This window comes from Bidens hawaiensis, unplaced genomic scaffold, assembly GCF_021521415.1.
Source record: "Bidens hawaiensis isolate Kalapana, Puna unplaced genomic scaffold, B.hawaiensis_p1.1 tig00009447_1, whole genome shotgun sequence".
In the NCBI taxonomy this organism is placed as follows: domain Eukaryota; kingdom Viridiplantae; phylum Streptophyta; class Magnoliopsida; order Asterales; family Asteraceae; genus Bidens; species Bidens hawaiensis.
Genome location: NW_027491701.1, coordinates 459,058 through 484,016, shown reverse-complemented (window position 1 = coordinate 484,016; position 24,959 = coordinate 459,058). Strand labels below are relative to the sequence as shown.

Sequence of the window (24,959 nt, the reverse complement as noted above, 5' to 3'; positions counted from 1 at the left end):
CATCTATATAGATTAATATTAATCTTATCACATGTATTATTTATTTATACCGTTCATTTACATGCTATGTTATTATATGAAAAATGATTATAAATACTCTCATCATAAATACCTTCTATACGAGTCATATAAAGTCATACAACTCGTATAATTTTTTTAGTACCATATACCGCATAGAGATGTCAGGAATGTCATTGACCGGAGTTTTACCTGTATAGGGTCATACTCATAAGGCTTGGGTATAAGCAAAAGTTTCCGGGCGTATAGGATTGTCCTCGATTCACATAACGAGATCTATTTTGCATTATACAACCTTCCGACAGTTAAAAATAAAGCTAACACATGTCTGATTGTATAAGGTGGGCCTGGTGTGTTTATATAAAAAATTAACATATTTAAATTGAATAACTTTGAACGTTTAAAAAGTGAATTGTGTGCTTGCTGTTCAACTCTTTTTGGAAGAGTCAAGAGTCAAACTCAAAGCGAGGTTCCCACCAGTCTCCAATTGAATCAATCAAACTAAATAAATAAACTTTATATTATATCAAATTCACAACTCATAAATAAAACCCCTCAAATCCACAACAAACAGATAATAATTCATAACCCATCAATGGTGTACTTCAACTTCAATCCTTCTTTATCATCATCATCATCATCATTCCTATTCATATTAATCTTCTTCTTTCTAAACTCCGCTTCCGGATCTCATCATGCCCGTACACGTCTCAACAACTCCGCCCTTCTCGCCGGAATCCTAATGCCCAACCCTTCCGATTCCGACTGCGGCTTCACTTCGCCGGTCAAACTCCACCTCAAGCACCGGTCATCCGGTCAAACCCTACCTAAACACTCATTACTCAACTCCCCCGTTAGTACCGATTTCACCAGAATTCAAACGCTTCACAAAAGAATCATCAATAATAATAATAATAATAATATTAACGCCGGAGGAAAACCCATTTTTCCAGAAGCTGAATCTCCAGCAGCGGCGGAGACGTACGCCGGAAAACTTATGGGAACGTTAAAGTCCGGTGTAACCCTAGGCTCCGGCGAGTACTTCATGGATGTGTTTCTCGGCACGCCACCTAAGCATTATTCGTTAATACTCGACACCGGTAGTGATTTAAACTGGATTCAGTGTACCCCGTGTCACGACTGTTTCGAACAAACCGGGCCTCATTACGACCCGAATCAATCCTCTTCGTATCGAAATATTAGCTGCCATGATCCCCGGTGCACCCTCGTTTCACCGCCCGACCCGACCCGAGTTTGTAAACCCGAGTCCGAGTCCGAATCCGAATCGTGCCCGTATTATTATTGGTATGGTGATAGTTCGAACACCACGGGCGATTTTGCGACCGAGACGTTCACGGTTAACTTAACCACGAACGTTGACGGGCATAAACAGCACGAGGAGGTCAAGGTTGAGAATGTCATGTTCGGGTGCGGTCACTGGAACCGCGGGTTGTTCCATGGGGCCGCTGGGTTGCTTGGGCTGGGCCGGGGCCCGCTATCATTTGCTTCACAGCTCCAGTCACTGTACGGTCATTCGTTTTCTTATTGTCTTGTTGACCGTGACAGTGACTCGAGTGTGAGCAGTAAGTTGATATTTGGAGAGGATAAAAATCTTTTGACCCACCCGGAATTGAATTTTACTTCGATTGTTGGAGGCAAAGACAACGTTTTCTATTATGTTCATATTAAATCGGTTATTGTAGACGGGGTAACGCTTGATATCCCCGAAAATACATGGGATATATCGTCAGATGGGTCGGGTGGGACCATAATTGATTCGGGTACTACTCTAAGTTACTTTGCGGATCCTGCGTATGACATCATCAAGAAATCGTTTATGGAGAAAGTGAAACGATTCCCGTTGGTTAATGATGTCCCGATACTTGGACCTTGTTACAATGTGTCGGGGTTCATGGATTACAAAAACGATTTGCCATCGTTTGCAATTTCATTTAGTGACGGGGCGGTGTGGAATTTTCCCGTGGTGAATTACTTTATCGAGCTCGAACCGGAAGAGATTGTGTGTTTGGCGGTTTTGGGAACGCCTCGATCCGCTTTATCTATAATCGGGAATTATCAACAGGAAAATTTCCACATTATGTACGATATGAACAAGTCTAGACTCGGGTTTGCACCAACAAGTTGTGCGAATATTTAACGCAAGAGTCAAAATATATATCGTGAAATTTATAAATTAATTGACCTGTGACGGGAATGGGGTGTTACAATTTTTTTGGTAGGTATAGTTTTTAATTTTCTGGTCTAAAAATGGCTGGAGAATAGGATTAACAGTTGATAGAAGATATAATTGTTTTTAATATCCATCAATAATATGTTCATAATAATTCAATGTGTTGTATTTATTATGATTAGACTTTTTTCTCCTATGCTGTTTTATTATTGTTATAGTGGGTTGTGGTCAAGAAATGAACACATGCTAAAAAAATATATTCTCTAATGTATCTACAATTTTGGTACACTATTAAATCATGATTTAGAAATGCATACAATTGTACCAATAGAACATAGTCACATACTATAGTCGGACTCATGTATCGTATGAAACTATTAGCTTGTTAAAAAGTATCCAGTTAAATATTCCAAATTCATATATTAAAAATAAAAAAAAATCTATAAATTAGTGAATCAGTAGATCATATTTTCAAAGGGCAAAAGAAAATGTTAATGGTGTGGTTCGGGTAAATGTGTATACATGTTTCGAGTAATCGGACCAAGTTTAACATAATACCATATAATCACACTCATAAATTTTTAAAATTAATCACAACCTGGTAACCATCTTAAAGATTGCAGGTGGGTTGGGTTTGAGTTCATTTGTCCTTGGTAAATCAACACCTCATAGCTCCTTAGGTTAGGTCCTATCCATATCCAAAACACTTCTAACATAATAATTAAGACCTGTGATCTTAAAATTTTAGGTTCGAAACCTGACTCAAGGGGTTTTTTTTTCACAGTGGTGTTTCTAAATAAATTAGACGTAGATTATCAAAACCAGTATGAATAGGGTTGTAAGCGAACCATCGGCTGTCCGTTCGGTGGAAAGTTCGTTTATGTTCGTCCGTTTAATAAAAATCGGATACGGAGAAAAAAAATTTATTAGTAAGCTTAAAGGACAAAAACGGACAAATGCCGCGTTCGTTCAATAATGTTCGTGGAAGTCCAGTAACGTCCGTTTAGTAGTGTTGTGTATGTTGAAATTCTTTGAAGAATGAAAAATTTGAAGTTTAATTCTCGTGAAACACTAGAAGTTTATGAATTTTGAATACCAAAACATTATTTTGATATGATTATGTGTTTGGTTACTATGTTATGTTAAGTGTTAATTATTTTTTGGATATCACGTGGTGTAATGTTTATTAGGTAGTGTTTGGTATAATGGAATAAAAGGTGGAATGAAATTAATTATTTCAAGGGAATGAATTAAAACATGTTTGGTTATCATGTGTTAATGAAATGAGTTTTTTCTTAAGAAATGAAACTCCTTCCATTTATAGGATTTTTATTCCTTTAAAAGGGGATGTTTTTTCATTTATTCAAAGAATAGAATGAATTAATAATAATAATAATAATCTCTAGTATTTTTATTATATTAATATTATATTATAATTATTTATTTATATTATAGTTATTGTATATTATCAATATTATTATAATGATATATTTTTATTAGTTTACATATTATAACTATTATTATATTAGAATTACTGTTATATTTAAATTTTGAGAAGTTAACATTTCACAACGTACATGTGTGATTCAACGTTTTTACGAGTACATTTATTTGGTTAAATACTCTTGTTGTAAGGCGTGGGTCTTAAAAACTAGATATTATGAATAATAGTATTATTAATTATTATTATTCAACGTTTTTACGAGCATGTTTATCAGTATTATTTGCTAATAATAATATTCACCAATGATAATAATTATTATCATTGGTGAATAATTATAATAATAATAATAATAATAAAAAAAGTAAAGAATTATTTCATTCATATATGGTAACCAAACATGATAATGGAATGGTAATAATTCATTTTATTCCTTTGTTCATTCCATTACAACGTTCATTCCATTCCTTCATTCATTCCATTACCTCATACCAAACAGACTTAATGAGTATTTTGACATGTTTATGTTTGTTTGTCCACTTAAATTCATTAGTGTCCATTGGTGTTTTTAGTGTATATTAGTTTCCGTTTACAATACTAACAAACGGACACAGACAGACTCAATTCCTTAATGAACGGAAACAGACTTTCGTTAATTAGGGTGTTGGTGAATTATCCATTTATTCGAGAAAAGCTTAACGGACGAACACAAACAAGGTCTCGTTCACTCGGGTATTGTTAAAAAGAATCGTATAATGGATATTTAAAGGCACAGACAGTTAATAGCAAGATATAAATGGTTTTCTTAGGAATTAATAGACGTGTTGACTCTTTTAACAATATTCATAAATGTCCATAACCACGCTTTTAGATCCAACAAATTGTATATTGTATAATACAAATATACAATTACAATAATAATAATAATATTAGTAGCAGAAAGAAAGGAAAAGAAAGTGTAATGTTTACTTACTAGTTGTTCCTCCTCCCGTCTCTTTTAGCTTTGCGTAGTAGAACAATTACACAACGTTAACTTTATATATATACATATGCCAAGATTCTCTCTTTTCTCTTCTAAACCCTAAATTTCCTCTTTCTTCCAGTTGGTAGCTATGCAGAGATCTGGTACCAATACCAACACCAACATTGCTGCTTCATTATCATCAAGTAAGCTAACCTGCTTTCTTTTTCTTCATTTCTAGGGTTTCTTCATTAACAATTTACGTGGGCTAGTTACTTTTCACTTTCAATTTCGGTTCAGTAGATCTTTAATTCATAACCCTTTTGTGGGTTGCTGATGTTATCTTGTTATTTCAATTTTTGGTTTTATTCGGGTCGGGTCGGGTTATGGACTAAAGATTTTTGTGTGAACAGAAATTGAAATTTTGAAGAATCTTGGAGATAGGAAATTAGGGTTTATAGTTAGCTGCATTTGTTGGTTTTGATTTTGTGTTTATGGAAACGGTTTGTTGTTTATGTGTATTGGTTTGATGATTACTTTAGTAATTGTTTTGAATTGTAATGTAGATGAAAAAGTCTTTGATGCATATCAATATGCGTTTTTCGGTCAAGATATTTTGGATAAGGCTGATGATTTTGGTTGTTTGGAAGTTGAAGAAGAAGATAAGCCTCTGAATGGACCTGGAGACGATGAATACCGTTTGTTTGATAGAGACGAGGTATGCTTGTTTTTGTTTTTCTACAAGTTGACTTATTCAACTGCATATTCTGTTTACTAATTTCGTGTATTATTTTATGCATCCGGGACTGAAATCTCATGGTTTATAGTTGTGAATAGTTCATTTGGTGTTGTCATATGTTTTGTTATTTTAGGCCGGCTATGTCATGTTGACTTCTAAAGTTGCCTTTTAACCATGTTTATATCATTATATGTTTACTTTTATTAATGAATGCGGAATTCTTAATCCATCTCAATTTTCTTTTGTTTAATCTGGTTCTGTTTTCATTTTCTACAACAGGAATCAGGGGTTGGGTCTCTATCAGAATTAGATGATCTGTCTACTATATTCTCAAAGGTCAGCTTTCTTCAACTACATATCTGCTTTTATTATTTCAGTTAAATTTTAAATCCAGTAAATTGGTTGCATACTGAATGCTATGAATAATTTTATTGCAAGTCCGAACCTGTCGAGTTGGTCTTTGCAATCAGCATTTTCTCTGTTCTATCTCAGTAACCTTTACAAATACTTTTTGTATCACTATCAACTATTAAATAAGTTTTTAAAAGCTATATTCTTATTGAATACTTTTTTTATTAAAGTTTAATGTAAACACTTTGGGTGATAAACTTATCTTTTTTAGCTTTCAAAGTTTCGGTGCTGTTATTTTAATCGTTTATTTTCTTATTCTTCTTAATTTTGTTGAAAAGCAAGTAAATGCAGTATGGTAAATATGTCTTTTTTTTCAGTTAAACAGAACAGTTAGTGGGCCCAGGCATCCTGGCGTTATTGGTGACCGAGGGTCAGGATCTGGCTCTTTTTCAAGGGAAAGTGAGTAGATAAGTTGCTAACATTCTTCTTTTTTTCTTATGATACATGTAGAATCCTTTATATATGATAATGATAGTAAACTGTACAGTTAATTAACTAAACAAATTTCAGGTTCCTCTGCTTCTGAATGGTTACAAGAAATTACCGATTGGGTGGATCAACATGACGCTGAAAACTACCAAGGAAACAGAAGATGGTCATCACAACCGCATCTTCACTCTGATTCAAAGCCACTATACAGAGCCACATCGTACCCTCAAGAACAACTTCAATTCTTCAGGGAACCTGGTTTAGTACCCGACCCGTCATTCTCCTTGCCACATCAGCATTCACATCTTCTGAATCTTTCTCCCACCATCACTAACCCTCAGTTATCCTTCTTAGATAATAACAGTAGTCTGCAATTAACTGGCGGTCTTTATCGATCTCAGGGTTATTACGGAAGTGGGTCCCACCTAATCCCTCCTGGCCTTTCCCGATACTCACACCCTCAAAACAACTGGGCTGGTCAAATGTTACATGTTGACCATGCGGGTTTATTAAGCAACACTTTTCAGCAGAAATTGCTTCATAACGGGTCACTAACGCCTCATTTTATGTCTCCACATCATCACCCGATTAGTCCTTTCTCTCCTCAGCTGTACCCGCTCCCTTCTCGCCCTTTACATTTAAGTAATCAGAAAACCAAACAGACTCAAAAAAGCGGTAGCGTTCGGCATGGTGGCAGCGGTCGTCTTTCCCGCCAGGGATCTGATGGCGGTAATAAAAAAAGTGATAAATTTAAGGTGAATTTTAGTTCCAAATATATGAATTCTGAAGAGATTGAGTCTATACTTAAGTTGCAGCATGCTGCAACTCATAGCAACGACCCGTATATAGACGATTATTATCACCAAGCCCGTGTTGCCAAAAGTTCCGATTCAAAATCAAAAAACCGTTTCTGTCCCGCTCATTTTAAAGATTCACCATCTAATTCTAAATCCTCACGTAACAGTACAGAATCTAAAAATAATATCAGTATTGATGCTCTAGGAAGGGTATCTCTTCCGTTTATTCGTAGGCCCCAGCCGCTTCTTGAAGTTGACCCGCCAGCTGGCACTGAAGTAAAACCACCCGGGAAATCATTAGAACAAGAACCGATGTTTTCTGCCAGAATTATGGTTGAGGACTGCCTTTGTGTTCTTCTTGATGTGGATGACATTGATCGGCTCCTGCAGTTTAACCTGCCTCAAGATAATGGTGTTCAGATGAGACAGAGAAGACAGATTCTTCTAGAAGGGTTGGCCACCTCACTTCAGCTCGTTGACCCGCTCGGGAAAAAGTCAAAGTCGGTTGAGTTAACTCCTAAGGACGATATTGTCTTTTTACGAATAGTGTCTCTTCCCAAGGGTCAGAAACTTATTTCAAAATATCTCAAAGTTCTGTCACCGAAGAGTGAGCTGGCACGTGTTGTATGCATGACAGTTTCCCGTCATTTAAGGTATCTATTTGGTGGTCTTCCTTCTGACCGTGAAGCTTCTTTGACGGTTTCTGGCCTAGTTAAAACAGTCTCGATTTGTATCGGGTCAATGGATCTTAATTCTCTGAGTGCTTGTCTAGCAGCAGTAGTGTGTTCTCCAGAGCAGCCGCCACTTAGGCCACTCGGGAGCCCGTCTGGTGACAGGGCTTCAGTTCTTCTCAAAGCGGTTTTGGATCGGGCCACTCAGTTGTTAAGTAATCCTCAAGGGTTGACCGACCCTGGGTTGCAAAACCCGAAGCTTTGGCAAGCTTCATTTGATGCATTTTTTGGGCTGCTTACAAAATACTGTTTAAGCAAGTATGACAGCTTAGTAAAAGCTATGTGTACACGGGGCCCACCGAGCACAGAAGCGGCTGGAGCCATCAGTAGGGAAATGCCGGTTGAGCTTCTGCGTGCTAGTCTGCCACACACCGATAATAATCAGAGGAAGATGTTGGTTAACTTCTCGCAACGATCAATGCAGGTTGCCGGTCATAGGGAGACTGTTGGGCAAGTGAACCCCGAGTCGGTGAGATGATGAGTTGGATGTTACAGAAAACATTGTACCATGGTCAGAAATGGTGTCTTGACAAATGACAACTTTAGGTTTTAAATACTTTGTTTCATGTTGGTCCTGCATGGAATGTGATTACATTTTGGTGGTAGATGCTGGTGAATGGTTGAAATAATGGTTACTGACCTTTGATGTTTAAATATGAAGAGACATGAAATGAAGTTGGTTATTTGGTTTATGTTGTGTAGTGAAATTTAACCAGCAGGATGACTTGTGTACAGAGACGATAGAAGGGTACACCAGTGGGGGTCGAAAGGGGAGGCATGTTTTATTGGCGCTCCTGGTTTCGTTCATTAGAATCTTGGTCGTAACTGCTTTTGAATGTTAAAACTTTGCGTTCGGTTCCTTTTGTTTTTGTTGCTCATTGAGACAGCGATGCTCATATTCAAACTTGTTAGACAGTTCAATGATAAACAAATGAACGTATCTAATAATATCCCGCTTATAGCGTAGGGTATGGAGATGCGAGATGAAGGCAAACATTATCTCTATCCTAAGGGATAGTGTGACTGTTCTAAAGTGAGTAAACTAATGATATGATACATCATTCTAATAACATATTCCTTTTAGAATTATCTAAAATAAAAAATGAACATTTAATATAAACTATAGAAAAGTATTGTCATGAATCATGCAAAGTAGTAGAACATAAAGGATTACAATAGGACTATTATGAACATGTAAGAGCAAAAGCATGCACGGTATAAAGCTTAAACTGAAAACCATGTTTTCTGCTTCATGATATTCGTTAAAACGGACAAAAAATGTTTGCTAATGTGGATCATACCTAAGGTGCGATAGTAAGTTAAAAGTAGGAAAAACGACATCAAATTGCTATAGAACCTAGCTATTACAAACGAAGAACGTCACTGAACACTATAATATTATATCCATACACCAAATAAATGTAGTCATCTAACGGAACTCCTCGTGGTATTCATAATCTTCATCTTCATCTTCATCCTCGTTAAAGATAGCACTATAAAATACATATGGACTAACGATCATTTCAGTCAATGATAATCACCCATCTTTATCTGCATCAGCCTGAAGTCAAATTACATAATTCAGGATTTGAAGCTAGTTGTAGCAATTCCAACTCATTGATATAAGAGCAGATTAATTTGGGTTGTAACTTTTTAACGTGTCAAATACAAAAAGAAAGTAGGTTAAAATATAACGGGTTGAATCGGGCCAAAAGTTGTCTGGCATGTGTGATGAATATATTATTGTAGAAAACTGAACACTTGTCAAATACAATTTTTGACTGTTCAACCCGTTCTGTTTTAACATTCTTTCTTTTTGGTAGTTCCAATTATATCACCATTATAATCATATAGTCCGTAAGAAGATTTTCATTTACAAGTTCACTTTAAAGGCCCGCTTTAACCCGCATAAATACAAAGTGAAGAATATAAGACACGAATCTTTAACATGCTTATACCTGTGATATAATATAATCTGCCTGCGGTTTAGCATAGTACCGCTCGGTTGGATGAAGCTTACCAATGATAGGTAGCAGTTCCATATCAGACAAGTATCTAAAACAACAAACCTTAGCCTCATCAAACATTCTTGTCATTGGAACTACAAAATCATTAAAAGGTTCGTAATTTAAATAAGCCTAAATTTACCCGTCCCCATCTTTGTCCAGCTTGGAAAAAAAACTTCTGGCTGGAGATTCCAATGAATCATTAGAAGATTCTTGTGAAGACGAATTTTGCGCATCTTCATCATAGTTTCTCACCATGTCAAATAATCCATGGAAGAACTCTTTAAAATTCAACCGACCATCTTTGTCAGTATCTCTTTCCCTGCATCAAATCAACATAATTTATCATTGCATACACATATGTATTATGTGCGGTTTTAAGTGAAAATTTATATAGCGTGCCACCTTACTTCCTCCTTGCACAGCCACTGAAGCAGTCTTGGATTCTTAGTGTCTGCAGGATGCTGAAAGCTATATATCACAAAAGGAGGCACAAATTAATACATCATCATCATCATCATCATCATCATCGTACTCAGTATATCCCACCAATAGCCAAGCTATGGTAGGGTCTGAGGAGGGTAAGATGTAGACAGCCTTACCCCTACCCCATAGGGATAGAGAGGCTGCTTCCGATGAGACCCCCGGCTCGATAGTAGTTTTGCATCAAGCCTTGGACATAAGGCACATAGCACTCAATCATCGGGACACCGGCTGATTGGTGCATGTACCATTGTCTTTCGGCTATCAACGCCACCACATGATGCCTGATTAACCTTCTGCCACTTTTAACGTTATTTTCACGAGATTAGTAAAATAACGTTAAAATTAGTGCAATTTTACTTTTGCCCACCCGAGGGTTCACACATATATACATTATATGCGCGCACCGCAAGCAGGGCGAAGAGGCACAAATTAATACGAAGCTACAAATTCAAATACTTATAAAAAAGAAGATAACGTACTCGTTGAATTCGGTTATATTCAGAAAACCATCCCGGTCAGAGTCAGATGCGTTAAAATGCTCGTCTTTCCACCAACCCATATCATACCCAAATAAATTACTATCTAGTGACAATATAGAGAATTCTAAGTGAACATTCAAATATGGAAAAACATACAGAGTATAGTTTAATATTACTACAAAGCTTTATGAAGATCAGAAGCTAGGCCTTAAAACTATATAAATAAATAAACAAACTAAAGGATTCCTTCATTCAATGGTTCAAGTCCATTTTTCAGCTTTTGATTGTTCATCTCTATTTTTTTTCATAAAGGAAACACACATGTAAATCAATACTAGAAATCCCTCCACTCTGTTTGGGATTCGTAAGATATAAAGTCTGGATAATCTGAGAGTCGTGAACAGTGGCGGAGCCAGAAATTTTTCCCTATGGGTTCGAGACTTTTTGGTGCTCTATTCTTTTCCCGCGCCAAAGTTTTTGGGCCGGGATGAGTCGGGTCGGTCATTCGGTCAGATAAATAAAGAGCCAAATCACTATCATAACAAAAGCACATCATTAACATTCAAAAATACACAAAGTCATATTAAATAAAAAGAAAGAGTCAATGAGCCGTTGTTGTCTGGTTGAACTCCGTTAGATGAGCGCATGAGTGATGAGTGCTGAGGTCATGAGGCGATGGTTGAAGCCCCGAGGCGAACTAGCGAAGACGATGAGACAAAGAACGTACTCTCCTGGTTGATATATAGAAACAGAAGTTGGTTGGTCTTGTTTTTGTTTTTGATTTTTATTTAGGTATTATGTTTAAAAATGTTAATTGGGTTGGGTTTGTTGATCAATTCTATTAATTATTTTGGGTTTTTTTTATGATATATATGTGGGTTTTTATTGGCCAATTTATAATGTTTGTTATTAATTTTTATAGTTTTTTTAAATTTTTTATATTTTATAAAAGAAATATTCATTACTAAAAACTTTTTTAACTAAAATTTAGGGATGAGCGGATACCAGTAATGAAATGTTCGGTTCAGTACCGGTATTGAAGGCGGAATTTGGGATATACCTGTAGCGGTATCGGAAACTCAAAAACTTGGTATCAATTCGATACACCAGTACCTGTTTTGCTCATCCCTAAATTAGTGGGTTCGAATGTTTTTTTTTAAATGATGCCGGGTTCGTTCACTGAAAAAGAATGGGTTCGCTTGTTAGTTACACATTACAGGCTGTATATAAAACCGAGAAAAGACCGGGTTCGACCGAACCCGGTGTAGTCAATGTGGCTCTGCCACTGGTCGTGAAACACATTCAAATCGAAATAATTGGGTTGTTCTACTGAATTTTCCAATCGAATAAAAACTCAGAAATAGTATGAACAAGACGACAATCAAGCCGCATAAGCAAAGACAGGGCCGGATCCAATGTGAAAATCCGATTGCTTTAGAATTGTGCCCATTTTGACATCGAATTTCAAAATGTCAAAAAACCAAGCGATTAATTTAAGCAACAATTGTCAAAATTAAAAATTTCCAAGCTCGACCCTAGTCGGGGGTTGCCGCCCCTTGAACCCTTCTTCTAGGGGCACTGCTCCCGGACCCCGTTGGAATGTTGGATCCCCCTAAGAACCGGTGAGGTTCTAATACTAAAGAACATAATAAACTCAAACAAGCGTGCACCCCACACCTCTTAACTGACTTGCTTGATAAATATTATGATTTACATTGGTCAACAAGTCAATCCAATTACACTAAAACATCCATTACCTGAATCACGATCCCAAGAGGGAGGCTGATATTCACTAAAAGAAACCAACCCATCATGGTTCTTATCATGCAATTCCATCTCCCTTTGACTCCGGTGCAGCACTTCCTTCTGCGATTGCTCGAGGTTCCACTCAGTTAACTCATGTTCAGTCACAAACCCATCAGCAGGATCCACATCAATCCTGGGGAACAACAAGACCAACCGATGTGTAATGTTAAACTTATGTTCATCATTCAAGTAATCCTCAGCGCCAATGAAGTCTTCCCATTCGGGTTGAGATTCCAGTCCAGGAGCGGATTCCGGTTCCAATTGTTGTGATTTATAATGAGTTTGTTCCCAGAATTTGTCGTCTTGTTTACGTTGCATGTCGGCGATTAAAGGGTCGAATGAGAGGTGGTGATCGGCGGATGAATAATTGGAGCGGAGTTTGAGACGACGGTGGCGGCGGTTGGGGGATTTGTCAGGGGAATGGGAGATGAGGAGGACGAGGAGGAAAGCTACCGTTGTGTATATGATCACGGACAGTTTGCCCATTTCATCCCTAAATCAATTAATCTCTCTTACAAGGTTTCAGATTTTGGATGATTGAAGACGAACAAGAATCAAGATTTTCAACACAAACCCACCCATGTGGATCTGTTTTGCAGATTTCCTATGAAAACCAAAATCAAATATTTATTATTATTATTATTATTATTATTATTATTATTATTAATCATAACAATATAATCTCTTATTAAAACATATAAATTTAATTATTTCGGTTTAATTTATAATCTATTAACCAGGGTAAAATATGTAGGTTCTTAACTAAAAAAAATTGTTACACATCAGTTTTTTCATAATGTAGGCCTCAAATACAATACATGGACTGACCTCAAATATTTTAAGATTGTAACTTTATGGATGAAAAGAAAAATTAAGCAGAATTTAGCACAAATGCACTTTGTTAATGAAATTATTACATTAAAACTTTGAGCCGCATAAAGGGTTATCTCTCTCTCAAATCTTACAAAACCCAAACCTAATTAAGAGCTTGAGCTTTCACCCGAATCCTCTGAATCTGAACCATCAACCATCTTTTCTAGTGAATCCATATCGCCAGCTTCTGCAACTGTATGCAACCGAAGCTTTTCAGCATCCTCACTGCCAAATTCATTAACCAAACACCACTAGTTAGTTCGACAAACGTAAACATGGCAAATTAACCAGCCAACCTGGTTACCTATATACAGGTTGATTTGGTCTCACCTCTAACAGGTCAAATAGGCCAAACTGAAGGACTTAACTAAAGGGGCTGAAGCGGTCCAAATTATATGTATATACATAAAAACCTTTTTAATCGCCTTTCTTTTTTTGCTAGTATGCTTGGCAAAATTTACACTTTTTATAAATTTATATAAAATGGATAAAAATGTTTACTGTAAAAAAAAGATGCTTACTCTGCAGCACCAAATATTTCTTTCACTATCAAGGAGCTGTCTCTTGCACAAAACTCGGGCAGCTGAAACAGAACATAAGTATGGATTAAAATAAGAATATAATTAAAGTGCATAATATTCCATAAAATATCAATTATATCATTATCGACTTCCCATCCTAATTTAATCACATTAACTACTTAAGACTTACACAAGTAAGAAACAATCACTTATTATTAACTTTACCTCTGAAAGATAATAAATCTTTCCAAAGAGAGCTTGAACAGCAAGCTTTCTCCTTAAGCCCTTTTCAGAATACCCCGATGTATCCATGACAACTGGACCTGCAACATGGAAGAACCATTATGAGAAGACAATTATACACACATTTGATTTAAAATTAGTCTTATTTGAGTTTTAGGTAACACATTTACCTTTTAGTAGACAAATTTGATAAATACACAGATATACTTTATAAGTTATATACTTATATATGTTAACATTTTCATTTTATGTGTACTTTGTTCAGCTACTTGTTAGAGAAAAATAAAAAATATGACTTGCATGGGATTATAATTTTCATGTTTGCATAATATAGCAGAAGATTTGTACCATAATCTTTAACAATTCGCCTGGAAATTTCATTCAGAATTTCAGCAACTTGAGAATCATCCAACATTGTTGCTTTCCTGAGTTGAATCAATGCTGCAACCAGTTGTGGGTTGAATGGCTTTTCATTCAAGGAATACCGGATGTATTTACGCAAAATTTCTCCTGCGCTGAAGCCAGTCTGCATATGGAAAAAAAAAATATTCTTTTTGCTGGACCTGATTAAACACTTATTTCTAATTATTTGGCAGAGGTATAAGAACAGTGTGCACCACAACGTTGAATGTACATCACCTTCTGTATCAGTCCCCTTAAACTTTGTTGCTGTACTCCATTCCCTTTTTTCTCAAATAACTCATCTATTGATCTGCATAGCTCTGCATTTTTACCGACCTGAAAAAATATATCTTCTTAGTTGTTCAATAATGCATTATTAAGTAGCGTTCAGGAAATTACTGGCCAATTAATTAAATAACATAAAAGCAAACAAGCTTTATCTGTGTTACATCTTCATCACAATCTTACTTTCTCTAAGTGCTACCAACACTCCTTTCACCTAATATAAATGCAACATTTTCTGTTTTCGGTTGTCAACAAAAATGCAACATTTTTATTTCAGAAGGGTTCCTTTCCAAGTGTACCTATTTTCCTACAACAATATTAAAGTAATAGGATATTGGTGAAATCAATTGTGGTCCAAAAGCTTTCTCAATTCTGACTTGTTAAGAATATTTAAGTGTTTGATCATCAAAATCGAAAGTTTTTTTAAACACCGTGTAAAGTCAAACATAATTTTTTGGGGGCGTAGAGAGAAAGTGTTCTCTCTCTTTTTTTTTCAGTGAGCATACGAAAAACAGATAGTATACAGAAGTCATAGGTTACCATTAAAAGCGGAGTTTATGCAGGGATCAAGATATACTAAAATCACATCTGAATGTTCCCTATGAAACAGTTTATTCATCTATTGAGAATATGTTGTTGATGACCATCTATGATCTATTACTTTCTTTTGTAGAATATAAATATGACATGCTTATACAATGTTACGAATTCAGTGCTATGCTAATGCCTCATTCTACTTTAATTTGTAGTAGTAGCTAATAGGTATTGAGATAATATAAAACATTCATCACTTCAATCAACATACTCACTCACCAGGTTACGGCGAGCTTGTTTAGGCGAAGTAAGTTTCCGAACCGTCTTATAAACCGAAACGACAAACGAAACTCCAACGTAAGCCAACGGAACAGCGAGAACCCACGGAACGGACGAATTACCAACCCTAGGTCCAGGAAGCGCCTGCACTACTGAGCCAGTAAACTCAACAGCATCCAAAGCCTTCTCTTGTATCCACGGCATATCCTCTTCCACTTCCACTTCCTCCACGTCATCCTCCTTCTTCTTCGGTTCCCTAGGGTTTACGCTACTCCTCGCGGCGGTGCACGAAACGAGCCGAGCACGACGAGAAGAGGTTGGTGGAGTCAATTGGAGAGATAAGGAGTTGGATTGAGTGATAGAGGTTGCGAATTTGGTGGTTAGTGAGTTTGATTGTGTCGAAGTGGTTGCGGCGGTACAGATGGAGTGATATCCGTAAGCGCTAGACATTATTATTATTATTATTATTATTATTATTATTATTATTTTATCTTCTTTCTCCGGCGAGTGTTTCCGGTTGGATACGGTGGTACTGCACTGTAGTAGTCAGCTGTGAGCTGTGTAAGAGTTGGGTTTGGGCACGGGCGTTAGTTACAAAACATAAACACTGCGTTTTGGGCTTCAGGAAAGGCTAACATGGCCCCCCCCCCTAACGACTCGTCGATTAAAATCCTGACTAGGAGTCGATTAATTCTTGATTAATCATTTGTCTTTACTTCACTTATTAATTTTGACCAGATCGGTTAAATAGTCGGTCAATGGTAAAATCCGGCCAAAATCGTGATTATATAGATCTAGTTGGTTTTTTTTGGCAAAGTTTCGGGCAAAATCAGCGGTTTCCGACAAGTTTTCGGCTAAAATAAGCAGTTTTTAGCAAGATTTCAGCCAATTTCTAGACAAAATATGTGTTATGTATATATAAAACTGAAAATTACATTAAAATGTGTTTATATATAAACTGAAAATTATACATAAAAATCTGATTTGATTAATCCTGACTAATTTTGATTAATCGCTAGTACTCACTTTATCGACCTACTAGTGACTACTACAATCTTGGATGTAGTTGTTGATTTGTAAAAAGTTAAGATATTCAAATGCATTTTTAAGGTTTTAAAGATGAAAAGGAACATGTATGATTCAAGTAAATATGTATGCATGCTTCGGGTGTTTGGGTTGGTATCATAAATATTATATGATATATTTGTTACATATCCATGAAAATTTTTAGACTAAACAAATACCTGATTTTTTACATGAATATTCATTCTATTACATGTGTTAAATTTTTCGAGTTTTCAGTTTGCAAATGCTTGTTGGGTTTGTATTCGTTTTCCATCCTAGTGTAAAACGTGATTTGAGATGTATATTTCACGAAGAGTATTATATGAGATAATGAGAGGGTTAGTATAAACATTTAAATAAATTTAAGAATTAAAATGTAAATGATTTATTAGAATTTGTTATTGTTTGCAGCCATGATTGGAACATTTCTTTGTTTTTTATTGTTTGAGACGAATAAAAGATATATGACTATTTATACATACATATTAAATTTGGTTTTTTGGTATTAATGTAATTGAGAAGAACCCAATTTTAAGGGTATCCGTAATGAACAATTTTGAGGGGCGATTTAGGACAGTATTTGAAGGGAACACCGTCCCCCTAGGCGATAAAAGGGGGGGATGAGTTTTTTGTCGCCGGCCTCGAAGATTATTATTATTATATTGTGTTGTGTGTGGTATATATATACATGTATGTATATATATATGTGTGCGTGTGTGTGTAATGGGTGTTTGGGATTGCTTATTTTCACCAACTTATACCTTATAAACTTTTTAAAAAGTAATAAAGTGTTTGAGATTGTTTATAGTGTGAGAGAAAAAGTTTTATAAGTTACACTTTTGTAACTTATTAACTTAATGAAAAGTTAAGGAGGCAAAATAAGGAATCCCAAACACCCCCACATATATATATATATATATTGGGCTACAACACCATTACACCCCTAAAACAAAAACTCACCATTTGTTGGGCGTCACATGATACAAAACGCCCCATTTTGTAGCCCCTCCACTACACATAGCCTAATATACACATATTGATAAGAGGCCTAGTTATGGAAAAAGCTTGGTCTGGTAGTTAAGACTAGCGGGCATGGATGGCTTGCATTCACTGATCTCCGCACCACTGCCGCATCGTCTCTTCTTCCTCACTGTGCCTTCGCCACTCCATGAAGATCTCAACATTGGTGGCCATCTTCCTCACCGCTGTGTGACCCTCGTGGCAGCTATATCATCACCAATTGTTGTGATTCAGTATCTACATTGCATAGTCTAAGTCTCAGGTCCAATAAAGAGTGCACTCGGGTACAAAACATTGATTCAAGTACAAGGCACTTACACGGTTACACCCACCTTTTACATTTTGTATGAGAAACTATGTATACAATTGGAGCTCTACAGCCATCAACCACAGGATGGACAACTAGGATCGAAACTAACCGTTGATCCTAAGGTTTAGAATCAACATGAAGCGTTGACTGATCAGTAAGTAAAAGTAGATACATATATGTGTTGAACATAGGTAATGTTGTTTTTCAAACATTGCTATATAAAAAAGGAAAAAAAATTGGTAAAACTTTTATGATTTTCTCATTTCTATGTGTTTTGATGGACCATGTTCTCAAGCCTATATCCTGTAAACCAAGAAGATAAGTTAGCTCCTTCAAAAATACACTCTATGTTGATTTTCAATAGCAAGCCCGGCCAAACACTCGTTAGAAAACTAAGTTCTAAATTCTTGTATATGAACCGAGAGGCATGCGAAGATAGATAGGAATATGATCATTATTTGTAGATAACGAGGCTTTCGAATGTCAGCTACGCGAATAATCTAATCAAAATCGTGTAAGTAGCATAATTAAGCAATGTCCTAATCAAAGTGACTTATGGACTAAATCCAAAAGGCCCTTATATTGATATAGTTTTAGACAGTTTATCCACAATCACATTAACAAACACACACAAACACCTCAAGGAATTATACGACGACAAAATAAACGCCATCCATGCTCTTAGGTGTGGCGTAATTACAAAGCTCAATCTTAAGCTACATTGAATGATGAAGCGCTGCCCTCAACGTATTTCCTTGCTCCTTTAAACCATCTTTTGTCACCAGCTTGCGCCTTGAGAATGTAAAGTTTTCCATTTGACACCGCGGCAGTGATCAGCTGGTGTTTACCGCCCTCGTCTCCGTCAGCTGTCCTCGTTAGCACAGACAAAAAGTAGTACTTTTTCCCATTAACCCCCGGGGTTGAAACTTCCAATATATTTGCAGTTGCAACAGCATCTTGTTCGAATCCTCCCTAAACATACACATGGAGGAACAAAAAGACTTTTCAGGAATAAAATATTTGAAACGGTCACTTTAAGTGACATCATCAGTCGTAAACAAGCTGAGTCCAGACTGAGCTTGGCTTATTTAACTTACTAATGCTCGAGCTCAGCTTGCTTCAAGCTATATATGTTTCTAGGGTTCCAGCTCGGCTTGTGAGTAATTTACCAAACTTGAACTCGGCACATTATTATTTATTTAGTTATATACAGTTATACATATAAGTATAATTGTTATATGTAGGATAATATTTTTAGTTACTTAAGTTTTATATATTATAATGATAGTTACGTAAATATATGTTTAACATATTAAATAAAAATCTTAAGAATAAGAAGCTTGATAAGTGAAGCCCATGCTCATATTTTTTTCATTAAACGAGCTAATATTTAGGCTTAAGCTTGTACTCAAGATCATTTAGGCTCGGCTCAGCTAAACTCAAGGTTTTAGCAGGACGATTTTATACGCTCGCAAGCGGTTTGACTCGTTTAATCCCCTAATGATACCGTACATACATAAATGAAGGCAAAGATGGTTTACCTCGGAGGCAGTTTTTCCAAAGTAAGCTTGCTTGCCAAGCAAGTAATCAACCTGAAAATGAAATAATAATGCAATGGTTAGCATTTTTATTTAATTAAAATGGTTGGCTAAATATACCCTCCAGATATAAAATTAGTAGGTACCTTGGAGAGGAATTCCTCAGGAGTACCATAGTCAGTGATCGATTTCTTATCAGTAGGTGTAATCGTGACTGCAAGATTGCTTGTGGTATCGAAGTTGTCTTCATATCTTAGCACCTGACCAGGGAACTCCACCTCCTTGCTAGGGTTCCACTTCACTGGAATCGACAGCTTGAATCCCGGACCATCATACTGAGTGAACTCCGTCGACTTTTGCTTCCCGAACACATTGGGTGTTTAATCAAATCACACAAAACTCCTCATGCATTACCATTTCCATTTAGATCATCAAACTCAAGTTTCAAAAAAGTTGGATATTATCAGACGCAACGTAATTAATTAGGAAATTAATTAGTAAATGTAAACATGAGTTAATTATACTTCCTCACATCTTGTAACAAGGTAAAATGGACCAGAATGTCCATTTGACCGGTTAAAGTAAACAAAATGTTCATTTGACCGGCTTTTTCATAAAATGTGGACCATCAATCTTGACACCGCATGCTTTTTAATCATTGCGTAATGAGATTTTCAACCAACAAGATTCTACCATGCATCATAAAGCTTAGTTTAAGAAAAAAAAACCGTCACGTGGTTTTAAGCGTCCGATGAGATTTAGTTTAGTGATGGACGGCGTAAGTCAGTAAACAAAATGTTCATTAATTTGACCAGATTTTTGGCATAATGTGCAACCTCAATCTTGTATACCCATCAAACAAGATTTTCAACCAACAAGGTTATGCCAAGCATCATAAAGCATAGTTCTTTTTAAAGAAATCGTCAGAGCCAACGGGGGTTTTGTAGGCGTCCAATGAGATTTTGTTGGGCGATGGACGAGATTTATCTCGTCTTCTAATGATATTTTTTTGGCTTCCGACGAAATTTTTGCGCCTTACGACTAGACTTTTTGGACAAGAAGCAGAATATGGTTGATTAAAAATCTCGTCAAGTAATGTTAAAAAGTAGTGGATTGTGTAAATTCCAGACAAATAGACATTTTCTTGACTTTGACTGTTCAAACGGACATTTTTATCATTTTTCCTAATAACAAACATCAATACAACAATCTCACAATTCCACCATCATTTACACACACTTAAGAGTTTAACCGAAACATACCGGCTTCACCATAGGCAGCATCTGCAGGAGAAACCTTGGAGCCAACAGCAGCTGCTCCGATCAGAACAGTGAGTGCCAATCTACGAGAGATTGACTCGTCAGCAACTGCTTCTTCACGTTTCTGTGATCGGCAAATGATGAGTTGACTGGGCTTGATAGAAGCCTGCATGCGAGGTGAAGATGAAGATTATAATGATGACGATGAGAGTGCATAGAAGCATGAGGTGGCAGCCATTGTTATTGTTATTGTTAATGTGGTGGTGAAGAGATTATTGAAGGTGTGATTGCATAAGTGAAAGTGTTGAGGAATGAATTAAGAGAAAAGAGTTGGTCGGTTGGTTAGAAATGGGATGAAGAAGATGAGAATGAGATTATTGATGTGGTTTTGGATAAGGGTTTCATGGTTTCATTGAGTGCCTACTGGACATAGATGATCTTCAACCTCACTCTTATCGGCAAGGTGGGGTACAATTATGTACTTGACAAATGTGTTTTTTTAAATTAATTATTTTTATTATTATTATTATCTATGAAAATTAGATATATGAATTAGTATATTATTTTTTTACCTAATGACATAGTACCCATCAAAAAATTAAAATTATTTGTCTATGAATTTTGCTTTGGTAAACAAGTATTATTGTTCTGAGTAATCAAGTTGGTTATTACCTAACACTAAACACGGATACTCGTCCTAAATGTTCCAAATCTCGTGTTTAAAGTTACCCTATCACTAAATCCGCAAAGATAATATACGTAAAGATAAAAAGATTAATAATGTCTTTAGTTCTACTACTAACTTTTGACATATGTTCACTATTAGACTTCAACCTTTAGCCACATAGGGAGAAACACATTTGTTACACACTAGAAGCGGATATAGGGTTATACCATGGTAGGCACATGCCTACCGTCCAACCCATTATTGTAGTGTAGTTTAATGGCCAATTACGAATTATTGTTGGTAGAGACGAAAGAAGTGGAGAAGATAAGAGTGAATTTCAATGACTGGATTTGTTTAATCGAAACTGGCTTTCGACAATCTTAGCTGATCTAGCGGCAATGGCCCTGTGATGTGCTAAAAGTAGTCAAATAAAAATACGCTAAAACTAGACACTAAGTAATACTCTAGACCCTTAAACTACTAACCGACAAGTGTACCAATCGACTCAAGTACAACTAAGTAAGTACGAATATCGAATCCATGTGATTCTTTAAATTACGAAACTAGCAAATAAGACTCAACTACAAGACACGACTATTTAATTATTAATATTTGAGGAGGAAGTTTTTAAACTAATTAATAAAACTCTAAATAAATAATTAACTATTAATTAAAATTTACTAATGATTACTTAATTAAACTAATTATTAAACTAATAATTAAATAATTAAAACAAACTTTAATTAATAAAATAATAATAAAACATCATCATTACCTTAAAACTAATTAATTTAATATAAAACTTAAACCTAATTAACTTAACTAATAAACAATTAAGAATGCTTATATTAATTCAGATGATAAAAACAACTACTCAGGCTAGAATCCTCAAAGTTACGGTTATTAATTAAATGGAAAACTCAAATTATGAAACTGAGATCATGAAATAGACCATTGATAGAAAACCCGAACAAAACCCTTGAACTTCAAGAAGACGCATATGGATTTCTAACAAGTTTTAAGACTCACCAGTTTTATGAATTAAACTTTCTTACGGTTATTTAATAACTTATGTCTAAGTATCTTTATGACGAAATCCTACCTTACAGCGCGGAAATCAAAGATAGCAAAGCAGACTCAATTAACTTAATAGACTAAACTGACAATCAAACCTAGACGGACTCCTTACGAAGAACTAAATCTAGTAATCTTGACAAACAAAGATCTATCAATAGCCTATCACTTTACAGCTTTCTGGGCTAGCAGCTCACTTTTATCTGTTTAATTGATTTTATTGTTTCTATGATTTTAATCGATATCAATCACAAACTAGTCAAGAACACATAGTAAATGACCTAACAAGACCATATCATATGAAACAATCAACAAGGGCAATATGAAACAATAATTCCTAGTAAACAAAACCAAGTAATCATACTAATCAATTAAATTAAACTCAACAATTTACTTAACACATAAAATCCATAACAAACATAATCCCAAATAAAATCAAACCGAACTAAGGTTCATCACGACCTAGGTAGTTTATGGAGTTTAGCCTAGCATCATAAAGTATAAATCAAACAAAACAAATAAAACTGATTACATGGTGAAAATATAAAGAACAGGAAATCAGATATGATAAAACCCGTATTCTTCAATCGCGAACGTGTAACTCTTCACCGGCTGTTCTCGTGCCTTCAAAATCACAACAAGACTCGAAAATATGCTCTCAAGAACTCCAAATTCGTCTGGTGGCAACAAGGTATTGTCAGGTTTAAGTTAAAGATGTTTAAATACCCAAAACAAGGCCCAACATGTAACAAAAACGAATTAAAAATTCCATCAGGCATCTCTAGGCGCCGCGCGACGAGAATGGGCTCTGGGTTTGCGCGGCGTGGCGTGTCTCAATAAGGGGGCCTGTCAGACTGACCCGATCTGATCGGTTCCTTGTTCGGTTCCTTCCTGACGCATTCCGAATCTCCGTTTTGGCTCTTTTTAACTCGTTTTTCGCTCTTTTCGATCACGATCAACTTCTAATGTCTAAGAAACATAAAAATGTTAGCAGTATACAAATATCGACTAAAAACGAACAAAAACTATTAAAATATTAAATAAAATATACACGGGAAACATAAATATTTAGCCTTATATCAAATATCCCTACACTTATTCTTTTTTCGTCCCTGAAAAGTTTGATGCAGTTGGATCAGAATCGGAAAACACAGTCTTACAAACATATAGGTTCATTTTTAAAGCTCAGAAAAACGCAAAAACCGCGATCACCGATATTGTTGTCCACTTAAACCCATGCCTTAATCTTTTCCGGGATAAATAAGTTCTGACAATAATATTACTCAGTGGTTTACACAATTAAGACCCGCTTATTTTTAGCTTTTACCGAACCAGACCACCCCAACTTGACTTAAACCTCAAAATTAGCAGATTTAAAACTTTTGTTGCTTTATTTTTTTCATGAATAGTTAAGACGATCAAGGGTTTTGTTTATCCACCTAAGCTTAAGCATCAAAGTCTACCAAACAGCCATTAGATACGATTTAAGGTATAATTAATTAATAGCTAGTGCTCCCCACAACATGACACACCCCCGTTATCAAGCAATACACCGAACCATTACCATAGGTAAGTATGCAAAATTTCATCTGTATGGCTTACATGTGGCTTAAACCTCAAAATTAAACCTTATTTTCAGCTTTTACCGGACCAGACCACCCCAACTTGACTTAAACCACAAAATTAGCAGATTTAAAACTTTTGTTGCTTTATTTTTTTCATGAATAGTTAAGACGATCAAGGGTATTGTTTATCCACCTAAGCTTAAGCATCAAAGTCTACCAAGCAGCCATTAGATACGATTTAAGGTACAATTAATTAATAGCTAGTGCTCCCTACAACATGACATACCCCCGTTCATTAAGCAATACACCGAACCATTACCATAGGTAAGTATGCGGCAGAAATATACGGGTTTGCTCTTTTTTAGCTTTATTTTAAATATTCACAACCCCATTTAGAATTGTGAATACCCAGATGAATAGACTGCATACAGACCCATGGTCTTCGGATGCGGGGCATCCCATCAATATAAGATTTAAGGTTATAAAATCATACGCCAATGACGTGTAAAACACTAAAACTAGCAGTTTAAGATTTATATCATAGGCTACACGGCATACTCTAACGTTAAACCTACCAAAGCATCATATGATAACGTATTCGAATTTTTTAAACTTTTTAATATTTCCACTTTTCATACCAAGAATTGAGGCTTGAGTATGACCCGATCTTTCATTACTTATCTTACACGGACAAAACGATTTACCCACAAGAGATTTCCGACCCATTTTATCAATTTGCCCATTCATTTTCAAGGCTGAGTCTACCGACACATCCCAAGTTAAGTGCGCTTTCTTTTATTTATCTTATATTATCAGTAGTTTGAAAAAC

General features: G+C 35.8%; 5 protein-coding genes across 5 annotated transcripts; 2 read left to right on the top strand and 3 right to left on the bottom strand.

Annotated features, from left to right (window-relative positions):
* The first annotated feature begins 511 nt into the window (after nt 1-511).
* On the top strand, nt 512-2,220 carry LOC143532490 (aspartyl protease family protein 2-like). Its single transcript, XM_077027528.1, has one exon. The coding sequence runs from the start codon at nt 614-616 to the stop codon at nt 2,174-2,176; it is 1,563 nt and encodes a 520-aa protein (XP_076883643.1). The 5' UTR covers nt 512-613; the 3' UTR covers nt 2,177-2,220.
* Nucleotides 2,221-4,676: 2,456 nt separating this feature from the next.
* On the top strand, nt 4,677-8,763 carry LOC143532489 (protein PAT1 homolog 1-like). The gene is made up of 5 exons (XM_077027526.1): nt 4,677-4,817; nt 5,178-5,329; nt 5,630-5,686; nt 6,079-6,160; nt 6,272-8,763. The coding sequence occupies exons 1-5, from the start codon at nt 4,763-4,765 to the stop codon at nt 8,194-8,196; spliced, it is 2,271 nt and encodes a 756-aa protein (XP_076883641.1). The 5' UTR covers nt 4,677-4,762; the 3' UTR covers nt 8,197-8,763.
* Nucleotides 8,764-9,080: 317 nt separating this feature from the next.
* Nucleotides 9,081-13,147, bottom strand: LOC143532488 (uncharacterized). The gene is made up of 6 exons (XM_077027525.1): nt 12,447-13,147; nt 10,690-10,792; nt 10,130-10,195; nt 9,867-10,046; nt 9,677-9,773; nt 9,081-9,279 (listed from the first exon to the last, which is right to left on the bottom strand). The coding sequence occupies exons 1-6, from the start codon at nt 12,979-12,981 to the stop codon at nt 9,256-9,258; spliced, it is 1,005 nt and encodes a 334-aa protein (XP_076883640.1). The 5' UTR covers nt 12,982-13,147; the 3' UTR covers nt 9,081-9,255.
* Nucleotides 13,148-13,245: 98 nt separating this feature from the next.
* LOC143532487 (uncharacterized) lies at nt 13,246-16,198 on the bottom strand. The gene is made up of 6 exons (XM_077027524.1): nt 15,633-16,198; nt 14,772-14,870; nt 14,481-14,658; nt 14,115-14,212; nt 13,890-13,951; nt 13,246-13,593 (listed from the first exon to the last, which is right to left on the bottom strand). The coding sequence occupies exons 1-6, from the start codon at nt 16,080-16,082 to the stop codon at nt 13,476-13,478; spliced, it is 1,005 nt and encodes a 334-aa protein (XP_076883639.1). The 5' UTR covers nt 16,083-16,198; the 3' UTR covers nt 13,246-13,475.
* Nucleotides 16,199-18,588: 2,390 nt separating this feature from the next.
* On the bottom strand, nt 18,589-21,138 carry LOC143532469 (oxygen-evolving enhancer protein 2, chloroplastic-like). Its single transcript, XM_077027507.1, has 4 exons — nt 20,828-21,138; nt 19,712-19,941; nt 19,569-19,619; nt 18,589-18,999 (listed from the first exon to the last, which is right to left on the bottom strand). The coding sequence occupies exons 1-4, from the start codon at nt 20,994-20,996 to the stop codon at nt 18,739-18,741; spliced, it is 711 nt and encodes a 236-aa protein (XP_076883622.1). The 5' UTR covers nt 20,997-21,138; the 3' UTR covers nt 18,589-18,738.
* Nucleotides 21,139-24,959: the final 3,821 nt, after the last annotated feature.